The sequence below is a fragment of the Hippocampus comes genome, unplaced genomic scaffold, assembly GCF_001891065.2.
Source record: "Hippocampus comes isolate QL1 unplaced genomic scaffold, H_comes_QL1_v1.1 scaffold135, whole genome shotgun sequence".
NCBI lineage: Eukaryota > Metazoa > Chordata > Actinopteri > Syngnathiformes > Syngnathidae > Hippocampus > Hippocampus comes.
Window position 1 is genome coordinate 964,865 of NW_017805583.1, and position 18,240 is coordinate 983,104.

Here is an 18,240-nt window from a genome sequence, read left to right on the forward strand (position 1 = left end):
AACAAATATTACCTCCTGGTGATTACACTGCCACAGCGCACACTCCACACTTCACGTGACTGTTAGCAACTCAAGCCCATATACTCTGAGGATCAATCGGTTTCATCCTTATTCATTACGTTTTACTGATATTATCTAAAATGAATAAGCAATTTATGCAGTTGTTGTACTGGAAATGATAGAAAATCACTAAAATATTGAATAACAGTGATTATACACTTGGGACTATAATAATGAAAATCAAACAATCTACCCGTGAGCTCAGGTACTGTGACATGGGCATAATTTATACCAATTAATAAAATCAAGCAAACGATTTTCTTTTTCCTGGATATGCAAAACTTCTGATGTCTATTGGTTGCTAATAAGAATAAACTACCACTGCAGATATCCAGGGGTGGAGCTTTGCTCTCTGGCCACCCCATTAGCCACCCTCACGTCTTGAGGAATATTTTGATGAATGTGCTTCTCTGGTGCAGATAATTAGTTGAACCTTACTGCTACTTCCACACATTTGCATTACACTGAAGCGCTTGGATGCTCTGCCACCACACATTTAGACTGGCCGTCTGTCTATGTAAGTGTTTATACTATTACGCTGCACATAGAACATGAAAGAACTTTTCACAACAGTGAAACATTTGATACTTACCATGAACATGATTATTTTCACAATTTAGCAGATAATAAACATGGCCGAGAAGTCATTGTTTGTCACACCATCTACAGTCAGTGTTTCATGAAATAAAATGCACACATGATCAATCTTGCCCAACACACCCATACGATAAACAGGAACAAATCTAGTACGGAAAGCAAAAGTATAGTAAAATGCAACAATTTGAATTGTGAAAAATATAGATTGTTGTGTCAGTGTGCTTCTCAGATATAATTTGGATGAAAGAGCCATCGATCACATGGCAAAACGGCGCTTGCTGTGGGTGAAAATTGATCATTCTGATTGGTTGTTAGCAAGCAAACCAGTGCATGAGATAGAAGCAGACTCTGACATCCATATGTCTACCACATCGTTTGACGTGCATGCTCCTCACCTCTCCAGATGACAAAACGTTGTTCATGTACTCAAGGAAGGACTCTTCTTTGATTTCGTTGTCAGTGAAGAGGAAGCTGAGGCCTTTTCCAAGCAGGCCGGCAGTCTTGTACAAAGCTTTTAGGTCATCCATCAAGTTGGTTGTGTTGTAGGAACTGGAAAAGAATCATTACATAACTAAAACATAAATACAGGTTCAAAAAAAAAAAAAATATTGCAATAATGTATTAAAGCCTAATTTGTTTCAGTAGTTCAATTTAAAAGTGAAACCCACGAAACACAATATATGAAGACTTTATTTCTTTTAATTTAGTTCTTGCTAAAGTGACTAATGAGCTTCTTCTCGCTATAGACCCCAACATCTCATCAATGCTATCATTAGTTGATCTTAGTGCTGCCTTTGACACTGTCAATCATAACATACTATTAGAACGCTCCGAAACATGTGTTGGCATTTCAGGCTTTGCACTTTCTTGCTTTAGTTCTTACCTCTCAGAGAGAATGCACCATGTAATTCATGGCAACGCAACTTCTGAGTTTTGCAATGTTACATGTGGAGTCCCACATGAATCGGTACTTGGCCCTCTATTGTTTAGCATCTACATGCTTCTGCTTGGTGATATTATACACATATATAACATTAGTTTTCATTACTAGAACTGTGTTTTGTTTTGTTTTCCACAATATCCTTTCGATCTGTCCCATTCTATCAGCTCGTGACGCAGATGTCATAATTAATGAGTTACGTTTCACCTCAATGATTGTAATGTATTGCTCTCTGGTCTTTCCATGTCTAGTATTAAAAGTCTGCAGTTAGTACAAAATGCTGCATCTTGACTCCTGACAATGACGAGAAAGTTTACTCATATTACCCCAATACAAGCTTACTTGCATTGGCTCCCCGCCCACTTAAGATGTGATTTCAAAGCTTTGCTCCTTGTAATATTAAACAAAGCTTTTAGCACCTTCCTATCGTGGTGATTTAGTGGTACAGTATATTCGTCGAACGTTTTCTATTCACGCCCCAGTGCTCTGGAAAGCCCTACCCACAGAATGCCCTACCGTTAATAGAAATGCTTAAAACTTGCTGTAAGACTTTTTTTGTATAGTCATGCATTTGGTTGAAGTTAGCTTGTTTGACAGCTGCTTCTTCTCTTTTTTTACGGCAGTGGCTCCCACAGAATTCTGTGTATAAGATTGCAAGAATGAGCAGGAATGCTCAGAGATGGGTGAATGGGGGGGGGGGGTTGGTGAGGAATTGGCATTTTGACATGGCTAAAAGCTCTAAACGATTGATTTTGCATGATACGGGCCCTTTAAACAAATGATTATTCATTAAGAAGATGACTATTGTCAGAGAGTTCTGAATCCAAGTAAGTTGATGATAGCCTCAAATACCGCATATGTGTATTCAGTACATTATGAACAAATAGTGTCTATTTGAATAAAAACACAATGTGTCACTACTTAAGTTTTTTGATTTGTTTGTTCATTTTTAGAATTGTTCAGTTATTGAAGTTATTGAAGTGGCATCCAGGATGCTGGAAATAGCAAATTTGCATTTCCATATATGTGGGGCTGTTCTTTGTCTGCTTGTGTGTTTTTGCTTTGTCTGTCCACTTATATTGTTTGTGTGGGAATTTTGATGACTTTCAGAGACAGATCTGAAAAACCAACTGGTGAAAAGCTGTCAAACAAAAGCAAACAAAGCATAACAACAAAACAGGTTTGCAATGACAAGAGGGAGGCTGACAGGAATGATGACAAAGCTGCAAAGACAAGAAGATTTCGAGACAAGTTATTGACTTTCTGGTTTGCCCCGCAGGGACCAAAAAGAAGAAGCACAAGAAGCACTCATTACCAAGTAGTCAGACATTACCTTGTAAGGAGAACTAGAAATAAAATCCTACAGTGACAAATGTGCATTGGGACCAGGAAAGAAATATATTCAGGCAATAAATAGGCAGGAGCGTCACCAAACAATGAGTCAAGAGGGAGAAGGCAAAGATAAATAACTCAGTTGAAAAGGGTAGATTTTTACTTAAACTGCAATAAAAGGAAAAAGTCTCACAGGAAACTATGAAATTGGTCCACAGAGAAAGCAAGAACTGAGTTTGGAAGACTTTTAACGAGCTATTCTTCTCAATTTCTTCTAAATTTGAGGGACTAGATTTGGACCCAATCTTGCATGGCAGCTGTGAAAAAAGGCATCTTAAATTTGTCACATTCAACAAAAAATAAGTCACTTTTCCGTGGCGGGGGGGGGGCTTGGGAGTCCACTGTGTGGGCTCTTTGCACATGATCTTCTGTGCTGACAAAAAGTGGCAGTTTTGAAAAATTGCATTCTTCTACACGTCTTCACAGAACTTGCCCAAACTAACCAACACAGATTATCTTTGTAAAAACCTCTACAGCACCAAGCAGCAATTTCGAGAAGAGTTTGAAGACATGTTCCTGCACTAACATTGACACATATGAACGTATAAAGTCATTATCCTTTCTAACGTTGTGGTTACATTGCTGTAGGTAATAAATATGCTCATAAACAAATAAACAATCCTGGTTGGTAATAGAATATATACATGGTATTGCAGTAATGTTAATATGAACATTTCCAGGTATTGAGGATGAAAATATCTTAAATGGTGTTATATGTGTATTTGAGTGTATGTTTTTTTTTTTAAATCTATGTTTGGTGTCAGTGTCAAATAAAGTTGGACGGACATTGGAAGTGTGCAGGTCATCCACTTTGGCTCCATAAAGAAATACAAAAAAAAAAAAAAAAAAAAAAAAAACCATAGTAAATAAAATATGTAGGGCTGCTTAGCGACATTATGGGTAGGTTAATCCCCAGTTTACCATAGAAGAAGCCAATGGCGTCATTGGATCTGGTTAATCCAAATATTGAATTAATTTTTAGTTCTGGGATCTGTTATCTTTAACGTATCTATTTCTTCTTTTAATTGAATGTATGCACGCACTTCAGTGTCCAGGAATCCATTCTGTCACAAAGTAATACATGTAATCAGGAGTGAGTTAAACCAGTGCTCCCCAACCACCAGTCCCTATAGACCGGTACCGGCCCAATGCTCATTTGGTTTGCCTTGCGATTGGCTGGCTACCAGTTCAGGGTGCACCCTGCCTACTGCTCAAAGACGGCTGGTATAAGCTCCGGCACGCCTGTGACCTTCATGAGGATAAGCGGCTCGGATAATGGACGGGCGGATGGTTATCGCTACAGTTCTCATTAGATTTGATCAAGTTGTACATTTATATGCATAACAAAATAATAGTACCGTGTGAGAGTGATCTGGAAAATCTTGTACCCAGCGATGAATGAAGCCAGCCTTGTCAAGCTTTGTTTTCCTGACCCTCCAACACCAACCAACAAGGCATTACCTCCAGGTGTCCGGATTATCCTTGAGACCTTACCCAAATTCGACATACAAACACACACAAATATACAAATATACCCACAATGAAATACAAAGAAAGTTTAGCCTTAAAGTGCAAATATAAGCGCATTTACAATTCTTTGGGATGTAAATCATGTGAGCAGATAATAGCTTTAAATGCTACACACTCAACTCTTCAGTGAGCGACAAAAGGCTTGTTGATTTAAAAAAGAAAAGAAGACAAAGAAAGAGACAAGTGTGTGTTTGCAATGTTTTGTATCGTTAAGAATGAGGCCAAGATTACCTTGACCAAATGTATCATTGCGTCCTGAAAGAAGACCATGTCCATCCCTGTACCCCTGACACTCTCATTGTAAAGACCCAGGAACATGTTTAGTCTTCCCTTTAAGCTCTCAAATGTCTCAATGGTCTCATACACTTTGGGTAAATCCATATCAGAATCTTCGGGCTCCTCTCCTGTGAGGAAAAGACTTCATATTAGGAACATGACATTCTAGAATTCTAAATTATGTTGTTTTAATCTCATGTCGAACCACTCGTATTATGCGACCTTTTGCTTCAGGTGTGTCTCGCAGAAAGTCAACAAAGTAGCTGTCCACACCGACGTCCACAATGTTCTTGTGCTTCTCACCAAGGGTGTCCCCGACCAGTTTTGCCAAAGCCTGGTCAAACCACTCCACTTCTTCAGGCATGATAAATCGGTCAGCTATCACGCGTTTGCATTCATGCTTCCACAATGCCAACAGCACCTGAAAAAATGATTGAGAACTGAAATAAAGCCTCAGGCTGTCAGCGTGAAATGAATGTTGCTACTTATTGGGCACAGTCTACCAGGATGCATGAAACCACACAAAGAGAAACACCAAAAACATTATTTGATGCGATTAGTAAGCTTCTGCTTGCATGATCCACATCGAAAGCCCCAAATCTGAGATCAAACCCAAACCTTTTTCACTATGAGGCTGACATCCAGACCTAATCACACTGTAAATGTAGGTCAACTGCATAATTGCACATGTACGGTAATTTTATGAAGCTAAAAACAATCGAAAGGCCAATAAATTGAGGAAAGGTGCCACTAAAATGCAATAAACATATGAGTAATGCTATAATTGAATATTGGAATGTAATAATAGCCGGACAATATCAAGCAAGGCACAATGTGGCTTGCTCCACAAATAGCAAGGTATTCTTGCCCTATTTGCTGGATGCAAATCCTCATGTATACTTGACTGTCTTACAGAAACGTTTAAAAGGTCAAATGGATGATTTGTGTGTTGATGCTTTTTCATGGTAAACTGGTTTTCTTATTTAGAACACCTTGCTTGTAAAATCTGTTTAGTCATGCTTCCCGAGGTATTTCAGGAGTCAGATATAAATCCTCTAACCTGAGTGGAGTTGACGACCTCTGCACTGGTATTTAGCATGCCTTGCCAGACCCTGGAAAGATCCCTAAGGTTGAAGATGTAATGGAATTTGGCAGGAGTTGGAAGCATCTTAACTTTCGTCAGCTGCCAAAGATGGCGAGTCATGGACACTAGGAAGGGTACCGTGCTTTGAACATCATCAGCAAAACTGCGGTGTGCACAGAAGTAGCCTTCACCAATCACACCTGCATGAAAATGTTGATGACAAAAAGTGACGAATAAAGTAGAGGTCAGAGACGTTTTGTCAGTGCGACAAAAGACTACACTGAATACAGATTGGTGTTTGATGGTGGCGTAACTATATGGTTGAATGCGTAAAGATTCAAATTTAATTGATTACCAAAGATCTTGTCAATTGACGAGTTGGAGGGAAGTGTACAGTTAAAGATGGAAAATTGTCTTTTGAGTCTCTGTGGGATGTCGTTTCGGCCTCCCCCTGGATGGATCATAGCTGCCAGGAATTGGATGTCAATCATACCAGTAAACTCTCCTGGTTTTTCTAGGTTGAAGAACCCATTCTGGTCCATTAGTTGACGGACAATTTCATTTGTCACCTGTGTCCAAAACAAAACAACAACAAAACACCTTCATAGTGATGATTTGGGGGAATTTGTATTTAGTTTTCCAAATACAATATTCTCATTCCAAACCTGATCGCCCCACTCATTGATGACAGGCATGTTGATATCATCGATGAAGACCGACATTTTTTTCCCAGCTGGGGGTCCATATGTGCTCCCCATTCTTTTATCCACATAACTCTCAACAGTTCTCTTAAAAAGAAGGAAAGGGACACGATTTAGTGACCTTTCTTACGAAGGAGACAGCAAGAAACTGCAGATCAAAAGAGAGCCGCTTTGGGATATCATCCATCATGACAGCCTGATCAATATACACAGGGAGAAGACAGTGGGCTCGCCTTCAACCTGGACATGTCACTCAGGCAGAGAAATCAATATTACTTTGCATACCCATCCCTAGCAGATGAAATCACCTTAAATGTAACTTGCTCATTTTAAGGGACAACAGATGTTGGGCCCCAAGCTTTGTGCATGGCGGATTGAATCTTAAGACATGCAGCAGAAAACTAAATTATTAAAATCTAAGGAGTTGAATGGTTGTACTTCACCTGGAATATGAGTGGTGTGGTAGCAGAGGAAAAATTAAGACTCTTTCCCGTGTGTGTCTCAGGATGGAGCTTTGACATATAGCCCTTAATCATGACCGTCTTAGCCGTCCCTTGCTCTCCAATCAGCAAAACCGCCTAAAAAAAACATGTTCCAGTGTTAGTAATTTTGTGAGTTTTACACAATATTTATGTCATGATTCGGTTTGGGACCAACAGGTGGCACTGTAGGGCTCCCCTGCAGCTGCACACCTGTTGGTCAGTAGATAATTAGTAGCTTTAAAAGGACTCCCAGCCCGAGCAATCTTGGTCGGGTCATTGTTGCTCTTTGCCACTGTCATGTTTTTTTGTTGCTGTTGCTTTGTGCTACTGTCATGTTTGTTTCAGTCAAGTTTTGGTCATTGTTATGTTTTATCTTCGGTCATGTGTTTTGTTTGATACTTTGGACTTTATTTGCTTTGGATTTAGTTTTCTCTGTTTTAATACAATTCTTCAAGTACACCGTGCTCCTCCCTCCTGCCTGCATTTTGGGTCCAACACCACCTCGCAACCGTGACAATTTAATTGTACCGTATATTGTGAGGATGGCACTTTGGTCACATGCAAATGAACCACTGTGTTATGTTTTTGTTTTGATTACATTTGGTTTTGTTCCCTCATGTGGCCTTTTTGTCTTCACCTGTTCTTGTCATGCGGGTCCCTTGTGTTTAACCAATCAGCTCCCTCAACCCTTTGTGTCTTGTCCAGGTGTTTGCTGTTGCCTCATCACTTTGCTTGTATTTAGTTCCCTGAGTTCTGGCAGTCTTTGTTGGATCATCGTGTGCGTCTGTATGCCCTCTGTCACGTTTTAGTTCTGTTCTAGGTTTTGTTACTTTGGTTGCCTGTGGTTTTCAGGACTTTGTTTGTATACTTCTCTTAGTTTTTCCAGTGTTCTCCTATTTGTATTTTTATTAAATATATTTTGCTCAGTCCACCCTACTCGTCCTGATTTTTAGGGTCCTCCACACACCACCTCTCAAAACGTGACTGCTCACCCCATTCGTCTCTCCTGTGGTGTCCAAGAGACAAGAGAATGGCTTTGCATGACCAGGGTCAGAGCTATTTTCAGCCCCAATCCGAATTTTTATTTTACACCCAAAAAGTTTCCATTTATTTTCACTTGTTGAGGCACCACTTCACCACGATACCATGTCAGTTAGTTTGCAGATCTATGCATGTGTTGGATCCATAATTAATGAGACCGACTCATGCATGCACAAAGAGGACTTGTAATGAATTCCATGCTGTAGCAAATTTGATGGGCTTGTAAGACTGCACAATTTCAATCTGTTTTTTAAGCATAGCAGAAATGAGTCAGGCTGTGATGTTATAAAATGAAACTGTGGACGAGATGGATATATCCAACAGGCAAGAAATAAACCACTGTACTCATCATCGAGAATTAAATTAAAGGGACTTTCAAGCCTTGGTGGAGATGTGTGGAGTGATGTATATTACTCCTTCAGAGACCCATTAAGGTCCAGTTTCACTTGAAATATGAGTCGAAATGTAGTCAGTTACTAGCCCTTATAACGTACTGTATACAGTATACTATATGAACAGAAGGAGTGAAACTTACCTTGTAATGAATTCAATCATCAATAACGGTGGACTAGACCCCTTCGTCGCCCCTTGGATTGTTGAAACCAAACCAGGATTTTTTTTCTGATAGCGCCGTTCATTTGGTCATGTGCCATAATTCTTCCAAAATTTTGATTCAAATTCAAATAACAGTGGTCGTTTTTTTGTTTTTGTTTTTGTCAATGCAGTGTTCACACTTGACATTGATGTGAATTGAATTGCACCAGTTGCTGACACGCAGACAGAATGAGACCAGCTCTTCAAGCAGTCACAGGACCAGTGTTACAGTGATAGGTGAAAGTGTAGTGACGTTTATAAAGAGACGAAAATCTCTTTAAAAGCACAAGGAAATCATTATGCTATAAAGTAATGCATAAAATAAAGATCAGCATCCCGAATCAGAACTTGAGAGCTCTGACTTTAAGGGTAAAGGAGAACATTAATGGACCTTTTCACCCAACGTAAGTGACCTATAAACTTACAAATGTTCTTCTGAATGAATAAACAAAAACTCAGAAAGTTACCCAAAAAAAAGAAGAGTGGAAATAGCTCCGCTGTTTTCATCATATATGCATTCAAAATGATACAAAACCTTGTTTGGCTCATACTAATTTCTGACTTAATAAATTATAAATATACTCATTGTTGACATGAAGAATGTGAAATTATTGTTTGTTGTTGAACATCACCTTGCCCTGCTTGGCGATAGTCTGAATCAGGAACTCAGTTCGAATGTTGTCCACATTGGGTACCAAGATGGAGCTATACTCTGGGGTTATTTCTGATGGATACACATATTCCTCGACTCGAGTGTGCCAGTGGACCCACTGACCTAGAATAAAAGGAATGTACATACATTACCACACACACCAGTTACCTACATATTGTGTGTGTGTGTGGGGGGGGGGTAATTTTAACATTACACAGCACGGTGCCTAGCCATCTGCCTCACAGTGTTTTTCTGAATCTACTCCCGCATTCCAAAAGCATGCATGTTAGGAAAAGACTTCAAATGTAGTTGTGAATATGAGTATGAATTGTGTGTTAGTATGTGCCTTACAATTGACTAGTGACCAATCAAATGTATAACCCAGCCTCTCACCTTTGGTCGGCTCCAATTCTAAAGGCTCCTTAAAAAAGTTACATTTTACGTACTGCAGTTCAGTATATGAAAAATGCTCGATCCAGTGAATGCATCACGACAGAACAATACCAGCATTGTACAAACGTGGACAAAATTGTTGATTATGAATTTAAGATTTCATGGTACTTTGCCGAGATTCAAGACAACCTGTTCCAGTTGCAGCAAAGCAACCACTGAACGTAAGCAAGCCTCTTCCATGTTTCACAGTAGGCACAGTGCTCTTTTCTTGGTATGCTTCATTTTTGTGCCTGTTCACATGGAGCTAATGTGGCTTGCGGAAAAGTTCACATGTTGTCTTATCTGTCCATAGGACATTTTCCCAGAAGCTTTGAGTTTTTGATTTATTTTCAACAAACGTATCCGATGAAGTTCACTTGAACAGCGACATTGACGTACATTGACCTCAGAGTTCACCTTTAATTTCTTTGGAGATTGTTCTGGGCTTTTTATTTGATACCATTCATATAATCAATTTTTCCAATGTTCAACGTTGTCATCAATGTTGCTCCAGCAGCCACATGCAGGGAGGTTGGCTACAGTCCCGTGCATCTTCAATTTTTGAATAATTGAATATGGTCTTGTAGATTTTACCTGTAATGCGCTTGTTTATATTTTCTTGTTAATTTCCTGAGGTAACTCTCTCATGTGCTTCCTGTGCTCCATGATTCATGTCGAAGCAGTCTGGATGTTTACAAGTTTATTATTATATTTCGGTCATTAACAGACAAATACCAATACTTCTGTCCATGTTTGTACATATCTGATCCACACGTATCAGCCTCTTTTTCTTGCCACGCTTTATGCCTACCATCTGTTGTGACATGGTAGTCAAACATGGTGTCCTCACTGTCAGGAGGGATGTCAGGCAAGTTTAGATGAATACTGTCATTTCCTCGTAGCCATATCTCCATTTTCTTCCGGTTATCTAGTTCAAGGACAGCTCCTGCACTCCACATCATGGCAAATGCATAGAGGCGCTCCAAGTGCTCTCGAGATAATTCGACACATTGTTCCTGTGCGGTAACACTTATCATTATTAAATTATAATAATTGTCATCATCAAATGCAATAATGTGTATTGCTTTGCGTTAAAATAGCAAATGCTTGATGGTGCATTGGCTGATAATAAGGGGAAATGCATTTCTGATTGCCATGGCAGCACTAAATTGCCAACTTAGCAATCAAATTTAGACTGTGCGCATTGGCTCTTGTAAGTCTTCCCAGGGAGTACATTTACTCTATATTTGTTACAAATCTGTATAATGCACATACAAACTATTCAGGCAATTTCTGGTTGACCTTGATGCACATGAGTTAGTTTGGCTTAAATTGCTTCTACTGGGTAACATATTAATGTTCTGCTTTATATCTGTGGTGGGAGCCCTGTAATTGAAAAAAATCATAATTTTCTTTTGAACTAAATGAATGGACTCTATACCCTTGCATTAAATTGTGACTAAAATATCAAAGGCAAATTCACTACATCATTCTGTTGATATGTTCAGTAAACAAACAAACAAAACGAGGATTGGAAAAAAGACATTTCACATAAACATGAGGAGTTTCTCAGTCAACTGTTTTCATTAACACATTAAAGATGAGTTTTTTTTAATGTACATAAGTTTAAAGTATAAAGTAATTAATGCATAATAAAGACATGTTCCCTGATTCGAAATTTTGAGCGAAAGCAAAGCCACCTTGGTTGGGATGAGTCCCTGCAGCATGTCGATGCACTGCATGATGACAAAAGCCTCAAGCAGGTCCATTTTGAACTCAAGTGACTGTACACAGAAGCGGTACAGTTTGGTGAAGGAAGAAGCGAAGAGGCCCCTCAGAACATCCACCTCTTGGGGGGAGCGTTTTTTCAACCAGCCCTGGACACAAGTAAGAATGTCGATTTTAAATATAGTTTTGAATATTCTGTGAATGCTTTTAGCAATCTTACAATACATGTAAATGTTAAGAATTTAATTTCGTTGCATTTCATGCCATCACCAGCACCACGGTCATTGTTCAGTACCTCCAGGATAGGGCTCCAGCTCAGCACAGAAGAGCTCATGAACACCATGCCATTGCGTGATACCGTGGCTGGAGAGGCATTGTCGATGTTATGCGGTTCAAAAACCACCTTACAGTTGGGTGCCATGGGTATACGATCGCCATTTGCCAAAGTAAGAGTTCTGTTGTCATCCAAGACGGAGTTCAGATTCTCTATCCAGATAGCATCGACCGGTCCATCGAGGACAATCCATATGTGTTCTCCTGAAAATTTTCAAGATATTCACATTGGAAAATGTTTATTTTATTGCTTTAGAGAAAAAGGTCAAATGAGTCGGAACCGGTTTAGTGCATCAAATGACAGGAGCAAAATGTGCAAGCAAGTTTGCATTAAAAAAAAAAAAAAAAAAAACTCATTTGCTACAGCAACTTTTATAACATGCATGCATGACCCACATGCATCTTCTTGTGATGTGAGCAGCAAGCAGCACAGGATAAGAGCACACATAAAAGCAAACACCTGTACTGTAAATTTACACCACACGGTGTATGCATGCATTCTTAATGAATGCCAAGGAAGATTAAACAAACTCCAGTGTGATGAGCTAAAAGTGCTAGGAATTCCCTGGACAATTACATTTTTCTGTGACATACAACATTTCTGCTTTTCACACAGACCCTGAAGAAAAAAAAGACGTCCCTTCATCTGCAAGGACCCCATTGAATCACATGGGGAATCAGTTCTGAGCTCTCCAAGGACTCCTCTTCATGATTCCTCTTTCTGTCACGTTGCTAAGCAGAGAAGATGTAGTTCTGAGGCTATGTTCTCTCTTGAAACCAACCCTACCTGTTTATACTACCATAGAATCCAAGTTTCAGAATTTGTGTCATAAAGGAGAACTTTTTTTTTTAATCATATAAATGATTGAACAAACATGGTGTGTTAGTTTTTGAGGTATATTTACATATCGTATACATATAAATTTTGTATTTTAGATTATGGTGTATCCTGCTTCTTGCCCAAAGACAGCTCGGATAGGTTTGAGCTTGTTAGCGCCATCTGAGGATAAGCGGTTCAGAGAATGGACGGATGGATGGATGGACGGACGGATGGACGGATGGATGGATGGAATGAATGGAAACTACCACCATATCTAACATTACATTTTAAATCTGCTATTAGTCAGGAAGTGGATTCTCAAATGTGATGACATACTGTCATGGTAATTAATTACAAAAAGAAAATATAGGGTTAATTTTTGAATACATTCTAAAAGATCATTCAAAATCATTTTAGTGTGAATGTGTAAACGAGAAAAACAAACATTGCGTAGTTGAGAACACATTAAGGTAATCTATACATAATACAAGGTGTGGTGTTATAACACAATCATTTCTATACCTGAAAAGCACGTGTTTTAATGCTTAAATGTTACATTCGCTGTCAGTAATTTTCCATCTACATTTTCAAAAAATGTTAATTGTGCCAGTTAATGCAAGGTACTATAGTATAACAATTATTTAAGGCTATAATATTTTTCACTAATAGTATGATCAGTGTTGTCACACACAAGTATACAATCCCTGACCTTTCTTTGCCTTGAGTGTTTTTCTCCAGAGTGTTGAAAAGACCCCATCGGTCCAGTCGTTGGTCGCCACATCAAGTCGACCAAACATTTGAGGTGCGGTGATGGCTTTGGGGTTCATGCGCATCTCTCTGTGAGGTTGACCACACTCTAGCAAACGAAGTATATCATATAGAGACGAGAGACATGAAAAACTCTTTTCAGAAACAAGACATGTAAAATTTGCTGCTCCGGAAAAAAAAAAAAATCTTCCCTCCCTACAGTGTTTTGTTTTGTTTGGTTTTTAATCTGACACTGTGTTGGCCTCCCACCTGTCATGGCTCTCATCAGTGTATGGATGCAAGTTGTCTTTCCTGCCCCACTAGGTCCCAGAGCCATCATGCCATGCCGGACCCTCTGAGTCTCAAATAGCTGGATGACTTTCAGTTTCCAGGGTGGATGACAGATCAGACCTGCATCTTCGACCTAAACAGGATGGTTACTCGAAACAGTAGTCTTTACATTTGGAAAAATAACTAGCTCATTCGTGTGTGTGTGTGTGTGTGTGTGTGTGTGTGTGTGTGTGTGTGTGTGTGTGTGTGATAAACCCAATTCCACTGAAGGTGGAACGTTGTGTAAAATGTACATGAAAACAGGATATAATGATTTGCAAATCTATTTCAAGCTATATTCCATCGAATACATGACAAAGATATTTCATGTTCAAACTAATAATAATACAAAAGTCATATTTGATGTCTAAGTGTAGAACAAAGGAGATGTGTGTTGACAGCGATGAAGCATACACATAACAGTGTGACAAAGTTGAATATTTTTAACATCTTGCCCCATTTTTCTCTTGAGAACAATGAAATGTGCTTGCGTCGGTGCGACACAGATGTGTCTAATGTCTATGCAGCCGCCTTTTTTTTTTTTCATCCTTGCACTGCCGCCCTCTATTTTGTGGCATCGCACCCTCTTGTTCACATGCAAAACATTTTTTTCCTACCTGTTTGTCAATGGCTACTTCAAGTTCAGGGTAGCCTGCTTTGTCAAGCTGAATGCCTGGGAAGAGGTCCTCAATCAAGCTCAGGAAGAGTGGCTCATCTTCGTCAATCTAACAAATATATTCATGTGCAGATTTATCTGAATAAAAAATGTACACAACTTTGAAAGGTTGAATAACGCAATTCATTTCATCATTCAGACAGACCAGCTTTGAGAGATTCATGTCTCTTAGAACCCTCATGACGATGGTAGACTCAGTGTCGCTGGGATTGGCTCGTTTGGCTGCTCCCAGAGTACGCAACACCGAGAGGATGTTCCGCAAGCCAAAATCATAGTGAACCTGCATGATTTAGTCAACAATGTCAACTCGGTTATTTCTTATCATGACAGTACATCTTTCTCACTCTTAACAATTTGCTTTTTTTATAGCCAATTCTGGAAAATGGTGGCAACATTACTGCCTCATTCGGGTCAATGTAAACTTCAAAACACAAATTCACAGTAATTAAATTAGGTTGAACCAAATGTATTCAACAAGCCAACCCAGAAATCAGTTCGCAAGGTGAGGTGATGGCATTTAAGATGCATCTGGGGCCGTCAGGTTCCCACAAGGAAGGCTTGGCTGACGCTATAACCTCAATTATTCAGATATCAATGCGATGCATGACCGATGTAATTCAATTCCAAATAACGAACCAAATTAAACAACGAAACTAAATCCATGAAATTTCAAACCTCGGCTTTTGTTTACCTGCTTGGAGAGTTGCTCTTCACAGAGTTTGTAGAGAGTGAAGAATTTCCGGGCCAGCTCCACATTGTCTATGAAGCCGCAGCTGGCGAGCTTCACTCTGATGATGATTTGACGGTCAGGCACCATCATGGCCACAGAGCGAAAGTTGATCTTTAGGTTCTCTGGGAGTTCTTGTCGCCCTGCATAACCTGGGTTCTGAGTGTTCAGGTGAGACAAGTACGATGCAGACATTAATGAGCACGCCCCCTTCGCAAAGTCAACTTCCTCAGCAAATAAGCACAATGAGAGAATCGTAATGATAATTAAACTCACCAGTGGCTAAAATTGTCCTTTTTTAGCCTTTGTTTGCTATGGTCGTATTTTTACAACACTGAAACATGATATGAATGGAACTTGTAATCAATGGCCGACATCAGTGAGAGTATTTTGTACAACAGCATGTCGTGGAAAATATTCCAACAAATATGGTGGGGTGCTCTAATTTATGTTTCGCATTATAAATGTATCTAACATAAAATTTGCTTTCGTAACTTCCTTGGTATAACGCTAAATAACAGTTGTTAATAGGTGAAGAACGTAATTATTCAATTGATGAGAGATGCTGATCTTAAACTAAGCGTTATATTTAGGCACATTTGACTTAAATGGGCCCAAAATCTGCACTGACTATTTGAGCTACCTATGCTGGCTCATGCTGAAAGGGGTTAAAGTGATGACATAGACAAAAAAAGGTTGGGTTGTGTACTGAAATAGTCGCAACAGTGCATGGTAGACTGCTTGCTGCAAACATTAAGATTGACTTTCTGGATTGATTTTGATTCAAAAAAAGTCACAAAATGTACAAAAGGTAAACATGCAATATGTACAGTATACAGAGTATACAGATACAAACTTGAAGTAATATTGCCCTTTCCACCCATATACCATGAGTAATGTCCCTGTGTGCTCTTTCCTTCACGAAAAAATAAAATATAATTTAAAAAAAGTAATCGAGCCAGGCTTTAATTCACACCTCTGTGCTCATGAGCACACACACAGCAACACACATTCACATGCGAATGCATGTGAGCACACAAAGGAAAAAAAAAAAAAAGAATGATCTCCGACCCACTCATCGCATCGGAAAATAATCCCACTGTTCTCTTTCTAATTATTTACTGGCCGTTTGGAATATAAGCGAACCAAGAACAACAATAATCTGTGTGTCACCCAAGCATATGGTAAATCTAGTAATATTGATAAAAGCGTAAAATTCCTCTATATTTCATGAACTGACCTTTAAGAGAACATATTGCCCAGGGCAATTAATTTACTTCTCTTCATAAAGCCATACATTTTTGGGGGGTTTTGTCCATGTACAAAAACATGTTTGGATAAAGCTTTCCAAGGGATATGCAGGAACATATTTAGAATCAATAATCTGCTTTCTTAGTCGATCTCATTATCCACAGCTTTTTTTACTCATTTACAGCAAAATCAATGAAAGAGTTCAATCTTAGTTGATTGCATAAATCAGCTTTACAGACAATCCCTACACGGTAGGCACGAGCATTTCTATTTCATGAGGCAGTGTCTCATCTATGATAAGAAAAACAGGTCAAACTAGTGTGCACAGTTGGTAAAAGCTACTTTTAAGTAAGTTTAGATCACGGTTTAAAAACGAATTTGCATGTCTCCAAAGTGTAGCTGTGCAGAGCATTTTCGGCAAAATGATTCGCAACCCATTGTTTTTGCATTAAATGGACATTATTCCCTGTCTGCTCCAACCTAATCCCCAGTATCCCACATTTAAATCCAGTCCTGGTTCTGCCTGTTGAATGATTGTCATGTTCAGATTATAGCCCCACTGATGTCTCTGGAGTCATTCATGAGTTGAAAGACAGACAGCGCTCGTCTTGGGCTAAATGAAATTGAGATAATGTTCCATAAATTAGCTTGTCATACTGTATGATTTCCAGCATCTATCATGATGTCCACAGCTACACTTAACTGGAGGTGGGCTATCTTAAACTGATTCACACAGTTAGCGCTTGTGTAGCTCACACAAAAGTTGCTTTGCCTTTCACTTTTCAAACAAAACAGAAAGCTGCACACTTGCTTTATCTGCCTTACTCGGTCGGGATAGACGAGACTGCTTTGTGAGCACTATAAATGCTGATGCCTTACCTGCGTGGCATTTAGGGAGCTGCTCTAAATTACTTGATATCCGTGTATGAGGGAATGCAGAAAATAAACCGTGTTACATATGAATGGCACTGACCATTGTTATAAAGACACCAAATTCTGGATTCATCTCCACATTTTCTCCATCAGTGAAGACAAAGTTTTTTCGCCGTTCTTTCTTGCAGGTGAGCACTATTGAAATCTGCTGGGCTGCCACCGACAGGACGGGAAGGTCAATGCGATTGAATTCGTCGAAACAACCCCATGAACCAGATTGAGCAAGACCTAAAAATCACACACAGGCCACTTGTGGTTTAGTTTGCTTCAAATAAAGTGATGTCACAGTACATGATCTACTGTAGTCAAAACGCAGCAGTCCATCGCTTGCAGATGTTAGCATGCTTGTTTGTATTTACCCTTAAATATTCTTCCGAGACCTCTGAAGTCCATCTGGTCAGAGCAGTTGAAGACCACCACATACTTCCCCAGACAGCGACCCATATCTTTAATGGTCTCAGTTTTACCTAAAAAAAAAAAATTAAAAAAAAAGAGTTGTTGCATGAAAAGAGAGATTCGTGGATTACATAATCTCAATACAAATACTGATAACAAGATTCATTGTCCCTGAAGATGTGCAAACATGTATGTAACACTAACTATCCATCCATTTTAAATATTGCTTGTTGCCTTTATTGTAACTTTTTTGGATTACATGTACAACTTTTGAAATATTATCTCTAAGGTAGCTTTATGATTGCAAAATACAGTAAAAAAAATCAAAAAACATGTGAGGTTTCTCTCACCTGTTCCTGCAGGGCCTGCAGGCGCTCCACCCATACTCATACAGAGAGCCTGGGCAAGGGTGATATAGCACCTATGCCGTATATGGGGACAGGGAAAAAGACTCTTACGTTCACATCTTCATAAGTTTACATCATCTACTGTACATATTGCTTTCTAAATAAGAGTCT

General features: G+C 39.2%; 1 protein-coding gene across 1 annotated transcript in view; it reads right to left on the minus strand.

Annotated features, from left to right (window-relative positions):
• dnah5 (dynein, axonemal, heavy chain 5) overlaps positions 1–18,240 on the minus strand; it is a 95,332-nt gene that overhangs the window by 39,923 nt on the left and 37,169 nt on the right. The window contains exons 41-60 of the mRNA XM_019880079.1: positions 18,073–18,143; positions 17,686–17,793; positions 17,367–17,554; positions 15,107–15,301; positions 14,561–14,695; positions 14,357–14,464; positions 13,680–13,833; positions 13,372–13,518; positions 11,805–12,046; positions 11,482–11,658; positions 10,593–10,797; positions 9,330–9,472; positions 7,024–7,158; positions 6,545–6,667; positions 6,235–6,448; positions 5,856–6,079; positions 5,018–5,216; positions 4,751–4,923; positions 4,348–4,478; positions 1,053–1,206 (exon numbers count right to left, since the gene is read on the minus strand). Coding sequence (XP_019735638.1) covers positions 1,053–1,206; positions 4,348–4,478; positions 4,751–4,923; positions 5,018–5,216; positions 5,856–6,079; positions 6,235–6,448; positions 6,545–6,667; positions 7,024–7,158; positions 9,330–9,472; positions 10,593–10,797; positions 11,482–11,658; positions 11,805–12,046; positions 13,372–13,518; positions 13,680–13,833; positions 14,357–14,464; positions 14,561–14,695; positions 15,107–15,301; positions 17,367–17,554; positions 17,686–17,793; positions 18,073–18,143 — 3,226 coding nt within the window. The remainder of the gene's footprint in view (positions 1–1,052; positions 1,207–4,347; positions 4,479–4,750; positions 4,924–5,017; positions 5,217–5,855; positions 6,080–6,234; positions 6,449–6,544; positions 6,668–7,023; positions 7,159–9,329; positions 9,473–10,592; positions 10,798–11,481; positions 11,659–11,804; positions 12,047–13,371; positions 13,519–13,679; positions 13,834–14,356; positions 14,465–14,560; positions 14,696–15,106; positions 15,302–17,366; positions 17,555–17,685; positions 17,794–18,072; positions 18,144–18,240) is intronic.